The sequence below is a fragment of the Cryptomeria japonica genome, chromosome 1 (genome assembly GCF_030272615.1).
Source record: "Cryptomeria japonica chromosome 1, Sugi_1.0, whole genome shotgun sequence".
NCBI classification, from domain to species: domain Eukaryota; kingdom Viridiplantae; phylum Streptophyta; class Pinopsida; order Cupressales; family Cupressaceae; genus Cryptomeria; species Cryptomeria japonica.
Genome location: NC_081405.1, coordinates 662,735,757 through 662,757,875, shown reverse-complemented (window position 1 = coordinate 662,757,875; position 22,119 = coordinate 662,735,757). Strand labels below are relative to the sequence as shown.

The window sequence follows — 22,119 nt, the reverse complement described above, 5'->3', positions numbered from 1 at the left end:
AAGTGATTATACTATCAACAATTTCTCTACAAGGGGTAAAACCGTGTTGCTCTGGAGATACAAGCTTGTCCAAAACAAGCTTCAACCTATTAACCATAACTTTGGATATTATTTTATATATCGAATTACACGGAGATATAGGCCTATAATCAACAATACTCGAACAACTTTACTTTTTTGGAATCAGGGCTATAAGTGTGTTATTTATTTCTTTAACGAATTTGCCTTTCCTTCGAAATTCCTCCACCACCATCTATATATCCTCTCCCATGAATTTCCAACACCTCTGATACAACTCCATAGTCACCCCATCTAGACCCAGTGCTTTATGCGGATGTAGCTCAAATGTTGCCTTTTTGATTTCGTCTTTTGTAATTGAAGATAATAGTGATGCATTATCCTCCTCCAAAATCTGTTTGTCAATGATATCGAAAAGATATTCAACAGTTTCATCTCTAGCCCCCACCGATGATCCCAAAATTTCCTCAAAATATTTGACTGCTATGTTCTCTATCTCCTCTGCTTTGCCAACCATTTTGCCCGAAACATCCATCAACTGATTGATTCTGTTTTTATTCCTTTTTGCTTTTAAAGAGGCATGAAAAAATTTGGAATTTGAATCCCCTGCATCTATCCATAATTCTCTGGATTTGTCCCGCCAAAACATTTCTTCTCTTAAAAGAATTTCTGCCAGTTCAGCTTTAAGGGAATTCTCAGACTGAAACTCTTCATTCGTCATCCCCTTCTCAATCACCAAGTTATTGATCCTATCTAATTCCGCTTCCACCCTTATTTTTTCAGCAAAAATATTCTTGAAGGACACCACATTCCACATTTTGATTTTGTTCTTAAGATATTTCATCTTTTTGACAAAACAATAGCTTGGAGTGCCTTTAATGTCTAAACATTCTTTCCACCACTTCTCAATGTTTACTTTGAAGTTTGAATCTCTCCACCACATACTCAAAAAATTAAAATTCCCTTTCACCTTTGTCAATGGTATTGTGCAATTCAACTGTACTAGAAAGTGATCTGAAAGTGTCATGGGCTGGATAATTGACTCCAAATCAAACTTACCTCTTATCCAAAATGATCCAACAAATATTTTGTCCAATCTCTCAGAGATTTTGCTAAAATTTGCCCTCCTGTTAGTCCATGTAAATTTTCCTGATTTAGGGATTACATCAAAGAGGTTATTGTCTGTCACAAAATCTCTGAAATCTTCCATCACTCGGGCATTCATTCTTAAACCTCCAAATTTTTCTTCATTGTTGAGTAATGCATTGAAATCTCCTGCCACAATTGCTTTCTCTGAATCAATCATTCTAATTTGATCTGTAATTTCTATCCAAACCCTTTTCTTTTCTTCTGTCTTAGTCGACCCATAAACATTGAATAGGGAAAATTCCATATCTTCCTGCAAGAATCTTACTTTACAATGCATCCAATTTTCTTGCTTGTAGATCAAATCTACTGCCACTTTATCTGGATTCCAAAGAACCACCATTGCACCCATGGATCCTTTCGCCTCCTGAAACACACCATCCCACATTCTACTAAAAGATTTGAAAAAGGAAGCTTTTTGTTCATTAAGCTTGGTCTCTTGCATCATTATGATATCTCCTGAGATTCTTTGAATTGCCCTCTTGACCAAGCGTTTTTTGTCAGGGGCCGATAGACCCCTGACATTCCATGTTGTTATTTTCATTGTTTACCAAGGGAGATTCCTCCTCCCTTGGTTTTCTTAAAAAAATCCAACACACCAATTATGCCCTTCTCCTTGGCTCCGTCCTCTCTCTTCTGTTTATTGCTTCTTCTACCCCTTACTCCTTTTGTTTTCCCCAACAATACGTTAGTCGATTGACTAATGCTTCTAGGATCAATATTCTCCAATTCATCAATTAGGTATGGTTCATCATCTGAACCCCTTTCATATTCAAATTCACTATCTGACAACCCTTTCACTTTTATAGTTGAGTCTCTGTAATCCTCCTCTGTGTTGATACTACTGCCATTAATATTTCCTTTAATAGTTCCACCATTGATTTCCTTCTTCTTATTCTCACTATCTTCCATTGCTGCACTCTCCAAAATATTCTTCCTAATCTCCGAGTCACATTCATTATCCTTCTGCGATGTTTCTCTTTCTATTCTTGCTTTCTCATGAGTCTGTTCATCTTCCGCATTTTGTATCTTACCTTCGCACTCAACCGTTTTCTTTTTTTACTCTGTTATTCTCCTCCAAATCTGTACTAGTTTTTTAAATACCTTGTTTGCCTTTCTGATGAACATCATGCAATCCTTCTCTCCATGGAATTTACTACCACATCTAGGGCATCTTGATATTTCTTTATCAATCTCCACTTTTTGAGACCATTCCCCATGTTCAGATACCAAGGTTATTCTCTCAGGAATTTTTTTGACTGCTGCAATTCTCATGCGGGCGCATTTGCATATGTCTTCTACATCGTCGAAGTTTGTTTCCAGCAATGTGCCCAATGTTCTACCGATTTTCTCCCATAGTTCCTCACTCTAGTATTCTATCAGGAGGTTATATAAGTGAATCCAAACCGGCTCGGAATAAACTGCCAACGGGGTAGGGTCAAAATGAGGCGTCCATGGTTGGATGTATACTACATGTGACATCATGAACCAATTTCTATCTGTGAGTGCTCAATTTCTCTCCTCCTCCTTTTCAAACAGAACTACAAAAAAACCCTTAGCGATAAATTTAGTTACAATTCTTTTTCCCCAATTGCATTCGACCCAGTTTCTTATTTCCTTTCTCGGCCAGTTCAATCCTATTATTTTGGCGATTACTGCGTACTCTTCCCAAAACACCACATCCTCCTTCAATTCTTTAGAAAAGTCTATTCGAATTTCCTCTGCGTGCCCTCCCTTACCGCCATTAAAAGGTAATGACATTGCAGAGCGTTTTTGCATATTACTCAGCTAAATGTTAGGACCAAGTTGGTAGCTTCCTTTTCTTTTGGTTATCTTTGATAAGAAAATACTTTAGGTTCCTTAAAAACTACATCCTTGGAATAAATTATTTTCAAGGTTAGAGGGTTTCAAATATTGGAACCCTTTAACATTCTCACCATATCTAAGGAATATACATTTATGAGCTTTATGATCCAACTTAGGTCATTTTTCATCTGGGCACATGAATAAATTGTTTGCAAGCATATACCCTCAAATGTGTAATGGAGGGTTTCTTACTTTTCAACATCTTATAATGAGTTCTATTAATGAGTCAAACAAAGAGATATGTTAATCAAGTAATAGACAATACTAAAAACCTTAGCCTAAAAGCAATAAATCCACTTGTGTAGCAGTCATCATATTTCTAGATCTTTCAATCAAGGTAATAGATCACTCTTTATGTTATACTATTTTGTTGTGGCATATACTTGGGGTAGGCTTTTGTCTAACAAAACTTATATGTTTACATTAATCATTGAACACCTACATCAATATTCACCTTCATTATCAAATATCAACATTTTTACTTTCGTCACCTGTTGATGCTGGGGTTTTGCCGCCCGTTGGTTCTGGTGCGGCTGTGTCTGTCAAGCAGAGGTAGACTAGTGATGCTGGGGTTTTGCCGCCTGTTGGATCTGGTGCGGCTATCAGCTGTGATAAGGGTTCGTTGTCGTTTGCTGGTTTTGGTGCATCTATGCCTGTTGGGCTGAGGCGGACTGGTGAGGCTTCGAGGTCATGGCAAGGGAAAAGGTTTGCTGGTGGGTTCTTTCCTGTTTCTAATGCCATTTCCGTTAATATGAAAGAAGATACATAAAAAGAAATTGATCATAATGCTTTTGTTCTTTCTTTACATGTGTGATATGTCGGTTAAAGGGTTTTTGGCCCAACCTCCCTCAGCTGCACTCTTGGATCTCAGAATAGTTGGAGCCTCTTATTACTAGTAAAGTTCATATTTTCCCCTTGGCTAAGGGGTATTTTATTGATAAATTTGATAATGCCCTGGATAGAAAGAAAATCTTATGTGATCATTTCTTTAGCTAGGAGGAAAGATTTTTGTTGATGATTAAGCCTTGGCACTCTGATTTCATCCCTTCTTCTGAAACTCTTAATAAGATCCCCATTTGGGTTAGGCTTCCTAATCTCCCCCTTCATTTATAGACTGATTCTCTTTTAAAGGAAGTGGGTGAGGCCCTTGGAGATTTTTTGATGGTGGATGCTGAATCTTATAATATTTTTCACTCCACTTTTGCCCGAATTTTGGTGGAAATGGTTGTTTCAAAAGGGTCACCTGTTGAGATTTTTCTCAAATCTTCTAAGGGCTCTTGGGTTCAAGCTTTGGACTATGAAGGGATTCCCTTCCGTTGTAGAAGACGTTTTAAAACAGGTCATGCGGCTGCACAATGTGGATTTGAGAAAAAGGCATTGACGACTACATGGTGGAAAGGTGCTTCTCAACAAGAGTATACGGTAGAGAAGAAATCTGAGCAAAATAGGAGTTTTTCTAAGGTGGTACAAGGTCGCAGGGTATCCTCTCCGGATGTCATTGATGGTGGGGTTGTTGATGCTATGCATGAATATCATGTTGAAACCCCTAAAGTGCATGAGTATGGGTCTCATGCTACAATTTCTGGTGATAACGTTCCGATTACCAAATCCAGTGACTCTTTTGATAGGGCCATGCTTGCTTCATTGCCTACTGATGCTGGGGTTTTGCTGCCTGTTGGTTTTGGTGCAGCTATGTCTGTCGGGTAGAGGCGAACTAGTGATGTTGGGGTTTTGTCATCCACTGGTTCTGGTGCGGTCATCTATCATGATAGGGGTTCGATGATTTCACCACCTACTGATGCTGGGGTTTTGTCGTCCGTTGGGTGTGGTGCCGCTGAGACAATGGCTGCAGACATTCATTCTCAGGATTTTGGTGTGCTGGATTGGCATGTTAAGGCAATGCAAGTGGAAGAGGGATGGATTTTTGTTAAGGGCAAGAAAGCTAAGTTCTTTAAGCCTTCTTTTGACATGACTCTCCGATCCCATAAGAGAAACTCTAAATGTAAATCTTAATGGTTCTTGGGTGGGGGATGGTTTTGGTTGGCTGCTGGCTGTTCTTTTTGCAGCTTTGTTTTAGGTGTGGGGGCATATTTATTTAAAAAACCCATGTTTTTGGTTAGGGGTGTCCTTTTTACCCTTTGTTGTCTGGTGCTTTCATGTTCCTTTTGTCAGGATGAATTTCTAGTTGAGGGTTCCAGATCCTTTGAAAATCTGTTTGTAAAGGGTTTCGAGTCCCTTCAAAACTTGTTTTTACCTTAATAAAACACATTTTAACTTTCCTATCTAATTATTTTTAACAAGTGGCTTAAAATGCTTAAATTAAGAGAAAACTTTAGATTTAGATATGAGAAAATAAAATAGGGTGTATCTTGAGTAATCATTTATAAATGAAACATAATATCATGATTTACCAATAAAACTAACAACCAAACATATTTGAGTGAATAATCTCTAAAATACTTTTTCTCTAGTACTTCCCATAAGAAAAGAAATTCTAATTCTCATTTCAAACACAATATTCACAAAAATGACACTCTTTAGGACAAGAAAAAAATAACGACCATTTTTAATTAATCATGGTCTAAAGATTTTTTTCATCAATGTGCCCCAAATGTTGCTGACACAACATACACGAACTATTAATAATTCTAAATACTTTTCAAAATTATAAAATATAGTAGCATAAAATTAAAAACAATCCCACAATATGAGCCTCCCACTATCACCAATTTCCTCTAGCCAACCTACAAAGAGACTTGTCAAATGTCACATTTATTTTATAATATTTTGTTTGGATAGAAAACGAAGATTTCTCAAAAGTTCTAGAATGTGAAAAACACTATCGAGAGTTTTCACCCTCCCATCATTGAACCATAATTATACCTTCCAACAACCATAATCTATTGTAAATTGTTGTCACTAAGGAATACCTCCCTCCATACTATTAGTAAGATGAGAACCATTCCCTATGGAGAACCATATGTTAGGAGAAACCTGAATCAATGAGCCAAAGTCATCACTAGAAACATTAGAACAAATAAATAAAGCGTCACTATTGTCATCATCAAAATATATCTTAGTGGAGGAATCTTAAAAAATATTCTTCTTAGCTTTGTATTCTTTCTTCATGTTTCGCTACATCCCCACAATTCCAACTCTTCACTCCACTCTTCTCAAGGGTTTTGGACCATCCTTTGAAATTGAGCAATCTTTTAATTTCTTCCATTCCTATTTAGATCCATCGTTATCCTTAGGTGTTTCCCAAATATATAGGGCATCCTTCAAACTATAATTAATGGAAATTATCTTCATTTATTCATTGAGCATAGTCACACAAGGATATCCATCTTTGGCTCTACAAAACTGCCATTAATTGAATCAACTAAATGAACTCCCAAGATTTAGACAAAGAGAAAAGCGACACAATACACTTGCACATTAATTTTGACATCTACTAAACCTAGTTCACTTAGAACTAAATTGAAAGTATTCAAATGCTCAATAATTGGGTCACCTTCTTTCATTTTTAATGAATAGAAACATCATTTGAGATATATTTATATGTTAATTTTTTATTTTATTTTTATAGATATGACCTATCCTCTTCTATAATAGATTTGTAGTAGCCTCCTTAGAGACAAACACAAGGACATAATATGTAATACATAATTAATTTGTTTCCCATTCTTCTTTATCCAACTTCTTTAATTCTTCATCAGACATTCCTTGATTTTTTTCCTTCTTTCTACACCAGTCTATTCATCTCTCTCCTAGAGGTCCCCCATAAGCTCCCTAAGCTCATAATGCAAACCACTAAACTTCTCAATCTTTGTTGAGTTGTGATTGTTATGGCTTCCAAAATACATATAGATTTACAATCACACTTAACAAAATTCTTCCATTATATCATAAAAACTCACAACACTCCAAGAAAGACATCCCCTTCTCAAGTCAAGTTGTAGCTTTAGTGCCAAACATTGAAAGACAAATTAAACATATACAAATGAAAATAAAATATAAGTGTTCAAATCTTGCTTATCTAATTAAAGATTTGTTTACTTCTAGCTAATATTATTAAAATGATTAACATATAAAAATCAACAAACTATAAATAAACACATAACATTAGAATTACATGAAAAAGCTATTTTAGGAAAAAACCCTCCACCATCAAGGAGACCCTTCAAGATTATATTGATCAATAATAATATGTTACAATAATACAATCCACTAGTCTTTTTTCGATAATACTTAAACTTAAGTTAACAATATTCATGGGTACAAGATCCATGAAATAGCTATGCAAAGCATCCAATTTATAGAGAGACAAGAACGAAATCTCAAATTGTTTCCCAAAACCACATGAACCAAAACCATTGTCTAAGGAAAAAAAATCCATGCCCCCCATGTGCTATTAATTGCGCACACGAGATACAAACCTATCATGGACATATTTGACTTGTAACCCTCGGTGAGCACACATTTTTAAGTCCAATGCTCCATAATGGAGTGACCCACTAAAGTGGATCCCACCCATCATAAGAGGATGCTCACTCACAAAAGTAACTCACAAGCATTCCATATGAGAGATGGATAATTTCTCTTACAATGATGATGATTGTAAATGTCTTTACAACTATATTCAATTTTCTTGAGAGAATAATTATAATTAAGCAATCTCTCAAGCAGCTAAGTGAGCATTCAATTAGTCATTCAAAAGTTATATTGAAGAAACGTAGAAATACATAGGATTACAAATTTATAGTTGAGGTATTTGTAGGAGAATGAAAAAATGAACTCATGATTTTAAATTGTAGTGCTTTTTCCATGACACGCTAGATTTGAGCTCATGTTCACATATCCAACAATCTAATTGAGATTCATTACCACTATTATTAAGAAGTGTTCATAGACATAATCTCTAATAGAGTGGGTAATGAATTATCCTATTTATTAATAAAAAAGATCATCAGATAAAGTGTAACTATTTTTGTAGGGACACATTTTTCTTCCACCACCACATTTCTCAAGGTTCCATGACTCCAAATCATTTCATTGGTATATATGTAAATGATAGACCAAGTGTGGAGGAACCTTAACATGAAAAAGTGGAAGTGGAAGATTCACTGCAGAAAGTGGATTTGCACACACCCAAGCCACTAATGAAGTTGCTTGTACAATTTACAAGCATTGAAGTTTTGGAGACTAGAAACTAGGAGGAACAAGCTCCCACCTAATTGACAACTAGCTCCCACCTAACAAACAACTACACAAGTGCCAACTCAACAAAGCTTTGTGTAGGTGTAGATATCCACATTACAAGTAACACCATCTCTTACTTTAGTATCAACCTAGATACATGTGTCAACATAAGCAAATTAAGAAATAGGTGAAGCATTTATCAGGACACCTTCAATTTTAACATTGACCACTACACAAGAAAAAATTGAACCACGACATCACGTGCAAACAACACAAATTGTGCACATTCTATATTTGACTATTATTTGGAGCCTAAAAACTAGAAGGAACAAGGTTCCACCTAGCAAACAACTACACAAATGCCAATTCAACACCACCTACATTACAAGTAACACCACCTCTACCCAAGCACCAACCTAGGTACATATGTTAGCACAACCAATTCAAGAAATAGGTGAAGCATCTTAATGTTGACTACTACGCAAGGCATCATGGAATGACAACATCATGTACAAACAAGACTTAGTGTACACATTATAGCTTTGACAGTTGTTTTGGAACCTAGAAACTACGTCGAACATGCTCCCACCTACAAAATGACAACAAAATTGTCAACTACATAATTGTTTTTGTAGGTGAGATATCCACATTACAAGTAACACCACCTCTTACTCAAGAATCAATCTAGTTACATGTTTCAACATAGCCAATTTAATAAATAGGTGAAGCATTTATGGTGACACCTTTACTTTTAATTTTGATCACAATATAAGGTACAATTGAACCACAACATCATGTAAAAATAACACCAAGTGAGAATATTTAAGCTCTAATTGTCACATCATAGCCTACCACACATGAAAAAGTTAAATATTGAGTAAGTGTTGGAACATCCATAAGTTTAGCTCAAGGGAGTGCTACTCCTTTGCAAATAATGCATGCATTTCGCATGTGTCACAATAGTCCATAATCTACTTTGAAGATCTTCCAGTATTGAGAAGACATTCTAGGAGATTTTGAATGTAAATATGACAATGATGCATATTATCTTCATTATATTGTAAGAGTTGTAGAGGAGAAGGTCTTGGCTTGATCCAATGCGGTTATACTTGTCTTAAAGGCCATGACTATGGTGATGTCACTACACTCTGATTGTATTTGTTGGTGGGCCTAATGAAATAGTTAAGTTGGGTTGACATGTGTGTAGACTCAATCAAGGAGACCATAGATGTACAAGTTGCAAATACGCAAGCAAAATTGTAGCTAGAAAGGAATAATCATGAAAGGAAGCCAAGAATGTTGAGGCATAGTTTAATGTCATTTAACACCACTACAAAAACTATGGAAGCATATTAAATGGAATATACCACTAAGATATCAAAATTATAAAAGGGAGTGGGCTTCATAAAAGGACACCTTCATAGTCTTCAACAATATACAATGGTGTACAAGATAGATCTATTAATAAGATTAATTTAGTTGGCAACTAAGAATATTCTTACTATAGAACAAATTGATGCATTGGAGGTGCTTATTCAATGTCTACATGTGCTTGGCTAAATGAATCATGAATTGGAAGAAATATTAGAGACGTATAAATGGAAGGAGGCATTGTCAAGTGTGTTTCCTTGATTGAAGACATATATAGGGAAAAGTATCCTAGGTCCTAACATGAATAGTATATCTCTTTTGGTGTAAAAAATATTTTCCTAAGACATGATTGTGTTGGTCCTAAAGAATTATAGAGAAGCCTTTGATTGAGTAATTAAGGATTGATATATAGAACTTATTCATGCATAAAAATATTCCCACCAAGTATTGATATGCCAACATGTATAAATATAGATCTTGTCATGTATCTCTTCAGGATTAATCTTACACACCAGTATTGTGAGACTCCACCATCCCAAATAATGTGTGATATTTCCACATGTTTGGATATTACATAGTTGGATTTAACATGGAATTTGTGGAATCATAAGTTTGACAAATGATCAAGTCATGTGTGAAGATGTTAGCAATAGGTGTTGTACACCTTGCATGACATTAATTATTTTAGTTATGTAAAATGATTTATTTATGGTACATCACAGATGGTGTGTTTAGCCACATAAAATATTTATTTGGTTCTAATTGTAAATTTATAGGTAACACTCGGCTATATATTTTATGTGTGGGTTGCACATGGAAAAAATATTTATTTGGAAAACTTATAACCAAGAAAAGTAAATGCGGGATCAATAGTTTTGTGTACTTGTGGTTTTGAGGCACATGGTTGTATTTGTGTGAGATCTATTTTATAAAATCAAGTACATGTTTAGTGATTGAGGTTGGCTAGTTGGTTGTTTGGGTTTCATTATTATTGTGTTGATGCTTCTTTTGAAGAGTGCATATGTGAAGCATGGTATGAGATGTGTGGATTCATTCTTGGACACATGAAAGATTTAGTGGAGGAGCTTGATGTTTTAGAAGTATTCATGGAGACTCTCTAAGTGTATTGTAATGTTTTCATTGCTAAATAATAATATATGGTGTGGATGCTTCCAAATGTTGGGATTTTCTATCTTGAGGGTTTTTTAGTGCATATCTTGTGTCATCTTGTGGTATTTATTTGATCTTTACATATGATTATTTTCTAAACTTGTATGCATTCTTTTCTCTGATTGGTTTATGTAGGAAATGGTTTGATTAACTTGTACAATTTTCCTAACAAATGCTATCAATCAACTATGGTTGTGATTGTGCTATTTGAGAGATTCTTGCTTTGGTATAACCCTTGTTTGAGAAGATCTAATACAAAACTAAATCCATGAAAATACAAGAAATACTTTGGATATTTCAAGGTATGAGACACATTTTGCATGTTGTTATATGTAGATTTGGTGTTTACAAATTTGTTGGGTTTATTGTAGATCTATACTTTTGAATTTGAGTTGGAAAAAGGGTTTTTTCTAGGTGTTCATCATTGAATGAGAAGTTTCACAAATGACCAATGGGACAAAACAAACCTTACCATTGAATCCAAGAGGCCTGAGAAATGAATATTGTCATAACATTTGATTTATTTTGATTACTAGAAAAAAAATGGGATTTTGTTCCCTTATAACCTAGTTGTATTAACGTTTGTTAAAAAATACTTTTGCTTTTATTTATTTTTTGGAAAAAATAAATCAATTAATATGGTGGGTTCATAGACCCACATACCTTTCTACTAGAGGTGTGGTGTGATGCATACTAAGAGGGGGGGGGGGTGCGGAATTAGTATACCCATTAACCTTACCAAACACTTAAGCAATTTTATTGTAGACCAATATAGTCCATTAAACAACAAGCCGGTTGATACACAAACAAGCCAAATAGAAAATAAAGTATTCACCCACAATAACACAATCACCATAACACAAGATATTTTGACGTGGAAACCCAAATGGGAAAAACCACGGTGAGTAAAACTCACAAGTCTACTATTTGCGGAATAGCAACCAGACTGGTTAAGGCCTTACAATGTTCTTCACAGAACATATCCTCTTAGGAATCCTAATCTCTGTTAGGAGATAAGTCCTATTAAAGACTACCCTGTTAAAGGATTTCAGATCCACAACTGTGAACCACCTTGTTAGAGGATTTAGAACAGGCTTAACTGAGCCTACCCGGTTAAGGGTTTCTGACTTGTCGAAGATATTAGTAATCAACAAGTAAGTGATCTAAAAAGTAGCACAAAATGCTTAGTTAGATCCTTGATTGCTCTCTGTTAATGCATTTCTATATTACTTCAATCTTCTGTCCTTTGCCCGTTCAATCTCTTTCGTAAGATACTTTTTGCAAAGACCTAATCTTCTTACACAACACTCTCAAAACCCTAGACATGATGCCCTCATTTAGAAATCTGATTTGATGTCGGTCAAATGAGATTAGATTATAATTTCCTAGGTACAGTGCATCTGGACACAATTGTAACATGACACAAAATCACCACATCGGTATTGGTGGATGATAACTCATCACACTTTACAAGTTTGTCGGTTAACAAAATAAAGTATACGGATTACCGATTTACAAACAAAGACTGGTAAACTGGAACATAGTGTTCCGATCTTAAAAAGATTGGCCGCCACTTGTGGTCCTCGTACCGCTTGAGGTCCTCGGTCACTGGTAAGCTCCTTCTGCAAACACTGATAGTCTTCTACAAACAAAGACTATGCATACATTGGCATATACTATCGGTTGAGAATAACTCATACAACAAATAAGTGTGTGTCCATCAATGACAATCACAACTAAGTACAAACATCATCAAAATGCCAACATGGTGTATAGTGAAAGTATTATCCATTGCTAGCAATAGGGTCCTTGTTAATTGTTGTGGGTGGTACAAGGCTAGGAGGTTTTCAAACCCTAATTGGTGAGTCCAAGTTGCAACTCCCAAACCCTAAACAAAAAGATAAATGGATTTAAAAATCCTCCAGGTTTAGATGCCATAAGAAAATTTAAATGTTTTAAATTTTTTTTAAGTTTGATTGCTAGAGATGTATGCTTATATACCACAACCATTTAGGAACCACCCATGCACTGTTGGCTAACATCATGTTGATGTCAACATGTACAGTCAACCATACAACCTGCTTAGCCTCCTCATAGACCATTTGAACAATTTTCTTTTCAAGGGCATAAATTTCACCCATGATGTTATGTTTTAAACTTTTAATATTCATAAAAAATCTCTCTAAGCACTAAAGAATGATATAAGTTTAGTTTGTTGATTTGTCTATTTTTGTTATTCTTTGCTGTCATGAAGTAAAAAATTATTGTGAAACTTTTGGTCATAACTTTTGCACACCAAATCAAAATTTTGATTTCAAATAGGTGATGGACAAAATTTGTGGCATATTACATAGTGGAGTATATGGTTTTTTACTTGGATAAGAAGAGAGAGGATTGTACTTGTTTGATCACTTATAAGAGCTTAAGATTCAATGTGTGATTTCGTCAGAATCTAGATGAGTCAAGAGGCGAAAAATTGAGTGCATATTTTTATGATATCTAGATGATGGTGAAATTGATTATTAGATTTGATACTTCCTAATACAATTTTATAGGTTTTTTCAAAGTTTGGGCTTTCATGGTTATATGTACACACTTTGTCTTTTGATTTCAAGACATGTTTCACATGCATGAGAGACTTGGAGTATTGGTATGGTGAGATTTGATTATAAGTAAATGATGGTGATGATTATGGTGTCATGGATGTTCATCTACATTTGGGCATTTAAACAATATGATCATGTATGTGGTTGATTGGTGGTGGTATGGTTCAATATTTGGAGGTTGTTCTTATCTCTTGGATGCTTGATTAGTTCTTGGACTATGGTACTTGATTGTGGATTGTTTGGCTAATCAAATTGGCAGGTGATATGATGTTTGACTCTTGAGATCTACATGTCATCTTCTTGATAATCTTAGTTATGTAGGTTACTGATGTGATGATGAGTTTACATGCTATATTGATTGATGAACTACAAGTTATGGAGTTGTGCGGGTAGGCCACCCATTTGGTTGTAGTGGGATGAATTAGATGCAGATTGTCTATATCCACAAGTATTGTATGTATCAATGTAAATTCAAATCGTTGACCTTGTTTATGATCAGGTGTGTATTGGTGATAGGTACATAGGTCATCTTTTGATTTGAGGACATGTTTGGCATGCACTAAAACCTTGGAGTATTGGTATGGTGAGAGTTGATTACAAGTACAATGATGGTGATGTTTATGGTGTCATGGATGTTCATGTACATTTGATCATTGATGCAACATGATCATGTATGTAGTTGTGGTGGTGTGGTTTAGTTTTAGGAGGTTATTCTTATCTCTTGGATTCTTGATTATTATTGGACTATGGTACTTGATTGTAGATTTGTTTGGAAAATTGGATCAATAGGTGATTTGTAATTTGACTCTTGATATCTATACATGTTATCTTCTTGATTATCTTAGTTATGTGGGTTATTGATGTGATGATGAGTTTACATGTTGCATTAAATGAGGAACTATGAGTTATGAAGTTGTGTGGGTTGGAGACCAATTTGGTTGTAGTGGGATGAATAATATGTGGATTATCTATATCCACAAGGAATTTTAGTGTTGATACAAATTCAATTTGTTGACCTTGTTTATGTTCATTTGTGTATTGGTATTTTGCAATGAGATGAGAGTGCCTAGATAATGGTTATGGGTCTTGTAGCATGTATCGATGTCATGGATAGGTTGGTTATACATAATTCATTGGGATCTTTTGACAATGATGTTAACATGGTGGTAGTATCTTTTGGGCTTGGATATATTGGTTATACTTTCTCCTCTAGAGCTCCTGGTATTGTAATTGAGTGTGTGTGGACCATTGGTGATATTCATTTAGGAGATGGTTATCATAATGCCATAGAGTGATTGGTATCGTGGTTTAGTAGGAGCTTTGGTAGTGATGTGGTTCCTCACTTGGTCATGGATGACATTTTGTGGTGGTTGTTGGTGTCATGGAGGAGCTCTTGGATCTTGTTGAATATATGTAGTGAGGGTTCATTGACATCTTGGGTTCTATTTACAAGAGATGGTTATCTTCACGTGATTTGGATGTTTTGTCATCTTGGGGATTCTTTGGAGTATTTGGTTGAGGAGTTTCTTTACAACTTGTTGAATTTGATAGTTGATCTTGTGTTTAAAAAATGTTTTGGTCTTGAGTCTTGGTTTAATTTGGATACTAGTTGGAGTTTTGACATTATACAGGTATTTTTAGGAGCGTTATATGTTCATTGGAGCATATGATATTTTGGCATGTTAGATTATGATGTCATGACGTGTTCCTAATTCACAAGATTGTAGCTTTGACAATGGTCTTATTGGTTCTCTTAGTATTAAGTACATTGGTTGTTTTCTTGGGAGTTTCATAAAAATGTACTATTGCATTTGGAGTTTAGCATGGATTGATCGATTGTTGGTGCTAATACATAATTTTAGGCTTGGATGAGGTTGAATATCTTGGGTTTAGAGACATTTGTTGAGACAATTACTCTTTAATGAGGTTTCAACATAAAGTTCTAGGAGCCTTCACTCGGATATGGATGTGATTTCATGATGGACCTTTAAAGGAGATTGTTCTTGGAGAGAGTCACAATGTCAAGTTTTTATTTTGGAGGAGAATTCTCATTCCCCACTCTTGGTATACTTGGTGGATAATCATCTAGGAGGCATTAACCATCTTGTTTTTTTAGACGAATTATGTTTGATGCTTTGTATTCTCATGGATATATATCTTGAGTTGTGATTGCTGGTTATAGAGGGTTCATTTGAGGAGTGTTTGACATGTTTGTATCCTTATGAATATGAGTTATTTATGATATTATATATTAATGATGAGTTTATAAGATGTTATTGGGTTGATTTCCTATTTTGGGAAAGAACTTGAGTTTAACATTCCTTGGTTAGAGATGCTTAAATTGATGTTGATTTATGGAGATTATTTTTTATTTTATATTGTAGATTATATAGTTGGGTGTTGTTGATGATTTTGATTTGGGGTTGTAAAGGAGATCACTTTACATATGTTGGTCACTTACAGTTGTGTGAAGGACATATTAGATGCTTTAATTGACAAGTTCTCTATTTGTTCTTGTTCTTCTTCCTAGATGTTTGTATTCACATTACATTGGAGATGAGGTTTTTGTTAAGATATGGTGATCACAATGTTTTTGGCCATGTGTTGTTCATTGTTCTTTGGTGACAAGATGGAGGCTTCATAATCTCTTTTTTTGTTTTGTGTGGAGAGTGTTGAGACCTCAAATTTTTATGTGTCTTAGCCCTCTTAATTTTGTGTTTCATAAGTTGTTCACCTTTCCATTTTATTATGGTTCATTTTTTATAGAACCGATTAGAGATATCTTGTATGGCCCATATTTTACCTATTCCACGCCTTAGTAAAATTCCAAAATTGCCAAAATATTGAAGTTTGACAAAGATAATTTTCCTTGGCCAGCCAAGTTGCCCAAGTCTCATTTTCTCTAGTCTCCATGCATGCAATGTGGTGCAATCCTGTTCATTGAATCCCTAGTGCTCTTCTCACCCATTTCTATTGTTCTTTTTTCTTTATAGCATGTTGGTAATCTCAATAGACAAGATCAATACTTAGCTTCCTTCAACAAATATATCATGAATTCTCAATGTTGAAAAGGGAATTAGAATCTTTTTATCAGGAATCTATAAGATTAAATAGTGTCCATGATACATTCAATGATTACATGTCAATAATTGCGTAGGTGATTTCCCTAGAGCACTCAAGCTCAAGAGCTTTCAATGCCAAATATGATTGATTTGAAAAGGTGTTCAGGTGTGTCTTCTTTGATCATGTTCAAATTTAAATTTATGGGCTTAGTTGTTTGGACTGATTGGTGGCATTGAGGCCAATTTTCTTGATTGTTTTCATTCCTTACTTATTTCTAACAATGGGAAGATGGATAAAACATATATGAGCCTCATTTTGTAAATTGAGGACATAACACAATAGCAAGAGAGAGAAGTAGTAGTACCAACAAGAAAAAGAGTATTCATAGAAGCCTTTGAGTTTCAATATCCACTTTTGGGTGGAATTATTTGGTATTGTAATGATATGGATGTTTTCAAATTTTTTAATAGACATTTGTAAAATTTGTAGTCTAAGTGATTAGTAGTAGAATCAACCTATTTAGTTATATTATATTATGTATGTTGATTAGTTTCTCAACTAGATGTTTGTAGAATGACATTGTATGGTATCTTCTCAACATAATAAAGATTTTAGTTTGAGTGTTCAAAGATTAATGAGAAGATTCACTTAATATTTTGCAAATATCCAACTCTATTTTGAATGTTTAGGTAGAATCTAGCTTGCTTATGCATTCTAAATGGTATAGTCTTTTGTGATATCTTGGTAAAGGTATCACCTTGTTTATACTTGTTGCATATTTTGCATCATTTCAAAGACTCTTTTTTCCAAATTCGATATAGGCTCTAGTCTATTATTGATTTTTCTCTCTTACATAGTCCTTGAAATGCTCAAAATTCATAAAATAAAAATCTCTTTTAGTTCCACTAGTTTAGTGTGTCTTTCTATCTTCTTTTAATATGCATAATATCTGAAGGGGTCATCATAAAATGCATTTCTAGATGCTCATGTGGTAGGATATCTATTAATAATATTTTCATCATTCTATGTCTAGATGAGCACATAGGTGTGTTGTAACACAAGTATTAAGATACATTGTGCTCCAAGTATAGTTTGCATTCAGGGAGTGTTCAATTTGTTAGGTATTGAGAAGTGGAGCTTGATTAACATATTGATTTGATTGATCACTTTAGAGAAATACGTTTAATAGAAGCATAGATTGTAGTTCAACAAGCTCAATTAGCTCATTAAGTCCTACTGATAAATCAAAATAAAAAATTTGTTCAACAAGCTCAAAATTTTGCACAAGTCATTATAATTAGTAGATCTCCAATTTTCAATAACAACAAATGCCTAACGTACAACAAAATCCTCAACATCAAAATGTGTTGGCATGTAGTGATTGATCATATTGTTGGGATTAAATTTTGGTGACTTTGTTAGCCACATTTTTCCCTCGATTCAATTAACGAGGGAGTGCAAAGGGTAGAGGCCCTCCTGCGGGGTTCAAGGGGGCTCATACCCCTGGTAGGGGTCTAGGGAAACACCCCCAGTGGGGTCTACTAGAGGCAAGACCCCAAAAGAAAAAATGCCCATTATTTAACAAAGGAGTCAACTATATTTTTGGTATGTAAATTGACCTTTGTAAACCACCAAAAAGGACTTGATAAATAAGTGGTCGTGTAATGTGATATATCGTCATACTATGTTTTTTTCTTCACTAGATAATAAAAGAAAATGGAAAACTATTTCTTCGTAGATGTAGCCCACATTGGGTGAACCATGTTAAATTTTTGTGTTATAGTGAATTGCTGTTTTTCTCTTTTATTCTATGTTATATTTAGTATTTTTATTGCTCCTATTTTCTTAAACCCTAACAATTAGTATCAAAGCCGTGTATATTAGCCTTTTGGTAGGAGATTTTAGATTCGAGTGGGCACAATGGAAGAAGAAGGTAAGCTTAAGGTTGAAAAGGTGAACAATGAAAACTATCAGCTATGGAAGATTTAAATGGAAGATTACCTATACCAGAAGGATCTCTTCTTACCATTGGGTGGAAAAGAAAAGAAGTTGTTGATTGTATGATAGATCCAGAATGGGAGATTCTCGATAAAAAATGCACTAGGAAAAATACAACTATGTTTTTCAGTGTCAGTGGCTTTCAATATAGGAAAATAAAGAACAATGGTACATCTAATGTTGAGATTAGACATATTGTATCAAAAACCCTTGAATTCCAATAACATAATTCTTATGAAATATTTATTTAATATGAAGATGCCATAAGGTGGGTCTATTGTTGATCATTTGATTGAGTTTAACATAATCACTAGTGAGCTAAGTTCTATGAAAGTAAATTTTTATGTTGAGGTTAGGGCTCTCTTGATTTTATGCTCATTTCTAGAAAGATGGAATAGCTTGGTCATGCATGTAAGTAATTTTGTCTTTTGTTCAAACACTTTGAAGTTTGATGATGTTGTTGGTGTTATCCTAAGCGAGGAAATGTGACATACAAGCATAGGAAAGACATCAGATATTTCTTTGACTATTGAGAATAGGGGAAGACGGAGAGAAAAAGGAAAGAGCTCAGAAAACCATGGGAAATCTAAAAAAGGCATATCCAAATCTAGAGTAAGACTAGAGTGTTGGCATTGTGGGAAGAAATGACATATTAAGGAAGACTGTTGGTCTCGAAAAGGAAAACAAGTGGATGGACAACAAGAAAATAACAAGGAAGCAAATGTAGTAGATGATGCATTACAAGATTCTATAATTATTTCTTTAGATAATATTAGTGATTCTTGTGCATTAGATTTAGGGCTTCATGTTATGCCACACCCCATGGGAAATATTTTGCAGACTATTTTTTTGATAGGTTTATTTGGGTGATGATGAACTATGCAAAATTATTTGAAAAGATAAGATACAGATAAAATTACTGAATGAAAATCAATGGTTATTGAAAGAGGTGAGACATATTCCTAATTTGAGAGGAAACATCATTTCAACAAGACAATTGGAAGTGAAGGTTGCACAGTTTCATTTACATGTAATTCATAGGTCACTAAAGGCTCATTGATAATAGAAAAAAGGGGAAATGGTAGGTACATTATATTTATGTACTAGTAATTTTAATTTTTCTATTTCCCTAACTTATGTGGGAACAAATAGAACATTATGACACAATAAGATTGGGCATAGGGGTGAGAAAGGGATGGAGATTCTCCATTCAAGGAATTTATTTCTAGGTTTGAAGCAAGTTGATTTGGATTTCTATGAAAATTGTGTTTATGGAAAACAAAAGAGACTCACATTTCTTAGAGTTGGGAATGAAAATAAGAGTGAAAAGTTAGATCTTGTGTATTCAAATGTACGGGGACCAACTCAAGTATAATATCTTTTTGGCTCTTATTATTATGTTGTTTTTATTGATAATGCAACAAGAAAAGGTTGGGTTTATTTCATTCCTAGAAAATACAATGTTTTTGATACTTTTAACAAATGGAAAACTTTGGTTGAAAATGAGATAGGAAATAAGTTGAAGTGTCTCAGATTATATAATGGTGTTGAAAACTATATAAAAGAGTTTGACAGTTACTATTCACACCATGGGATTCATAGATAGAAGATGGTTCTAGTAACACTACAAAAAAATGGTGTGTATGAAAGGATGAATAGAAAAATCGTGGAGTGTGCTAGGAGTATGAGATTGCATACAAGATTTCCATTACGATTTTGGGAAGATGTTGTGGATGGTGTAGTTCACTTAATAAACAAAGGGTCTTCAAGTTTCATATATGGTGGTATTCTAGAGGAGGCATGGATGGGTAAAAAGGTAAACTATTCATTCTTGAAAACTTTTGGTTGTCAATATTTTGTCCATATTGACATAGAAAATAGATTAAAGCTTGAGGCAAGATCTTAGAAGTGTACTTTTATTAGATATGGAGTTAATGATTTTGGCTATTGTTTATAGGACTATGAAAATCACAAGATCATTAGGAGTAGAGATGCCACATTCAATGAGAAGGTCATGTACAAAGATCAATTGCAAGGAAAGAAACAGGAAAAGGAAAACACAAAATATACGATGCTTGATGAAATATCCCAGAAAATATAGTTTTAACGGTGACAAAAAATCAAAATATTCGACAACTAGAATAACAAGTACCTCAAAATCCTATAAGAAGATCTACCAAGATAATTATACCTCCTAAATGATACTCCCCTTCATTATATTATGTATAATTGATTGATTTTGGTGAACCAAAAAGCTATGCATAAGAAATGCAAATGGAAACCATAAATAAGTGGGAGCAAGGAATGAAAGAGGAGATAGACTCTTTGATACAAAACCATACTTGGGACTTGTTCAATTTCTTGAGGGTAAAAGATCATTTCCAAAAAAATGGGTTTACAGGTTGAAGGAAGAACATGAGGGCAGGAGAAGATATACTGTTAAACTTGTGGTAAAAAATTTTGTACATAAGAAAGGTATAGATTTTGATGAAACCTTTTGTCTCGTGGCTATGGAAGACTTGCATCTTGAACAATTATTTGTAAAGATAAAATTTCTCCATGGAGTTTTGGAAGAAGAGATTTATATGCAACAAACACCGAGATATGAGGTAATTAGTAAGTAGGACTTAGTGTGTAAGTTAAAGAAGAGCTTATATGACTTGAAACAAGCACCATGGAAGACTTGCATCTTTAACAATTATTTGTAAAGACAAATTTTCTCCATGAAGTTTTGGAAGAAGAGATTTATATGCAACAAACATGGGGATATGAGGTCATAAGTAAGGATGACTTAGTGTGCAAGTTAAAGAAGAGCTTATATGGATTGAAACAAGCACCCCGACAATGGAATATGAAATGTGATAGTTTATGGTTGAACAAGATTACAACTAATGCCATCCTGATCATTGTGTTTATTTTAAGATGAAACATATACAATTCAAGTATCATTTCATATATTTAGTTTTAGAGGATGGACAACTGAAGCTAGAAAACATACATAGTAGCCAAAATCATGTTGATATGTTAACCAAGACACTAACTCAAGATAAATTGTTTTCTTGCTCATTTTTTGTTAGCCTGATAATAGTGAAAATTAGAAACAAGCCAATTCGAGGTGCATAAATCCAGTGGGAGCTATAGCTATAACACTGTTCATCCAGGATCAGTCTCCAAGTGGGAGATTGTTTGGAGTGGAGCCTGATTAGTCTCCATGGAAGTGGGAGATTGTTGGTATGTGTCAATTGATATGTTATTGGGCTTAAATTTATGTGACTTTTTTAGCCACATTTTCTCCCCAAATCAATTAATAGGGGAGTGTATGGGGCAGAGCACCTCCTATGGGACCTGGGGCACTCATCTCCCTAGTAGGGTCCTAGAGGTAAGGGTCGGGGGGAAATGGCCCTAGTTGGAGAATAAGGAGCAGTTACCCTAAAGAAGAAAAAAGTTCATTAATTAATATAGGAGTCAGCTATTTTTTTGGCATGTAAACCGACCTTTGTAAACTACCAAAAAGGGATTGATAAATAAGTGGTTGTGTAATGTGAATATCATCAGATTATGCTCTTCATTAGATAATAAAAGAAAGTGAGCAGCTATTTCTCCATGGATGTAGCCCACATTTGGTGAACCACATTAAATCTATGTGTTATTGTGAATTGTTATTTCTAAACTCTTTTGT

General features: G+C 34.5%; 1 protein-coding gene across 1 annotated transcript; it reads right to left on the bottom strand.

Annotated features, from left to right (window-relative positions):
- Positions 1-253: 253 nt before the first annotated feature.
- On the bottom strand, positions 254-1,708 carry LOC131072017 (uncharacterized). Its single transcript, XM_058008017.2, has one exon. The coding sequence runs from the start codon at positions 1,706-1,708 to the stop codon at positions 254-256; it is 1,455 nt and encodes a 484-aa protein (XP_057864000.2).
- Between the last annotated feature and the right edge of the window lie 20,411 nt (positions 1,709-22,119).

Excerpts from the sequence above, each read along its gene's own strand:
- LOC131072017 (XM_058008017.2), bottom strand. The coding sequence starts at position 1,708 with ATGAAAATAACAACATGGAATGTCAGGGGTCTATCGGCCCCTGACAAA.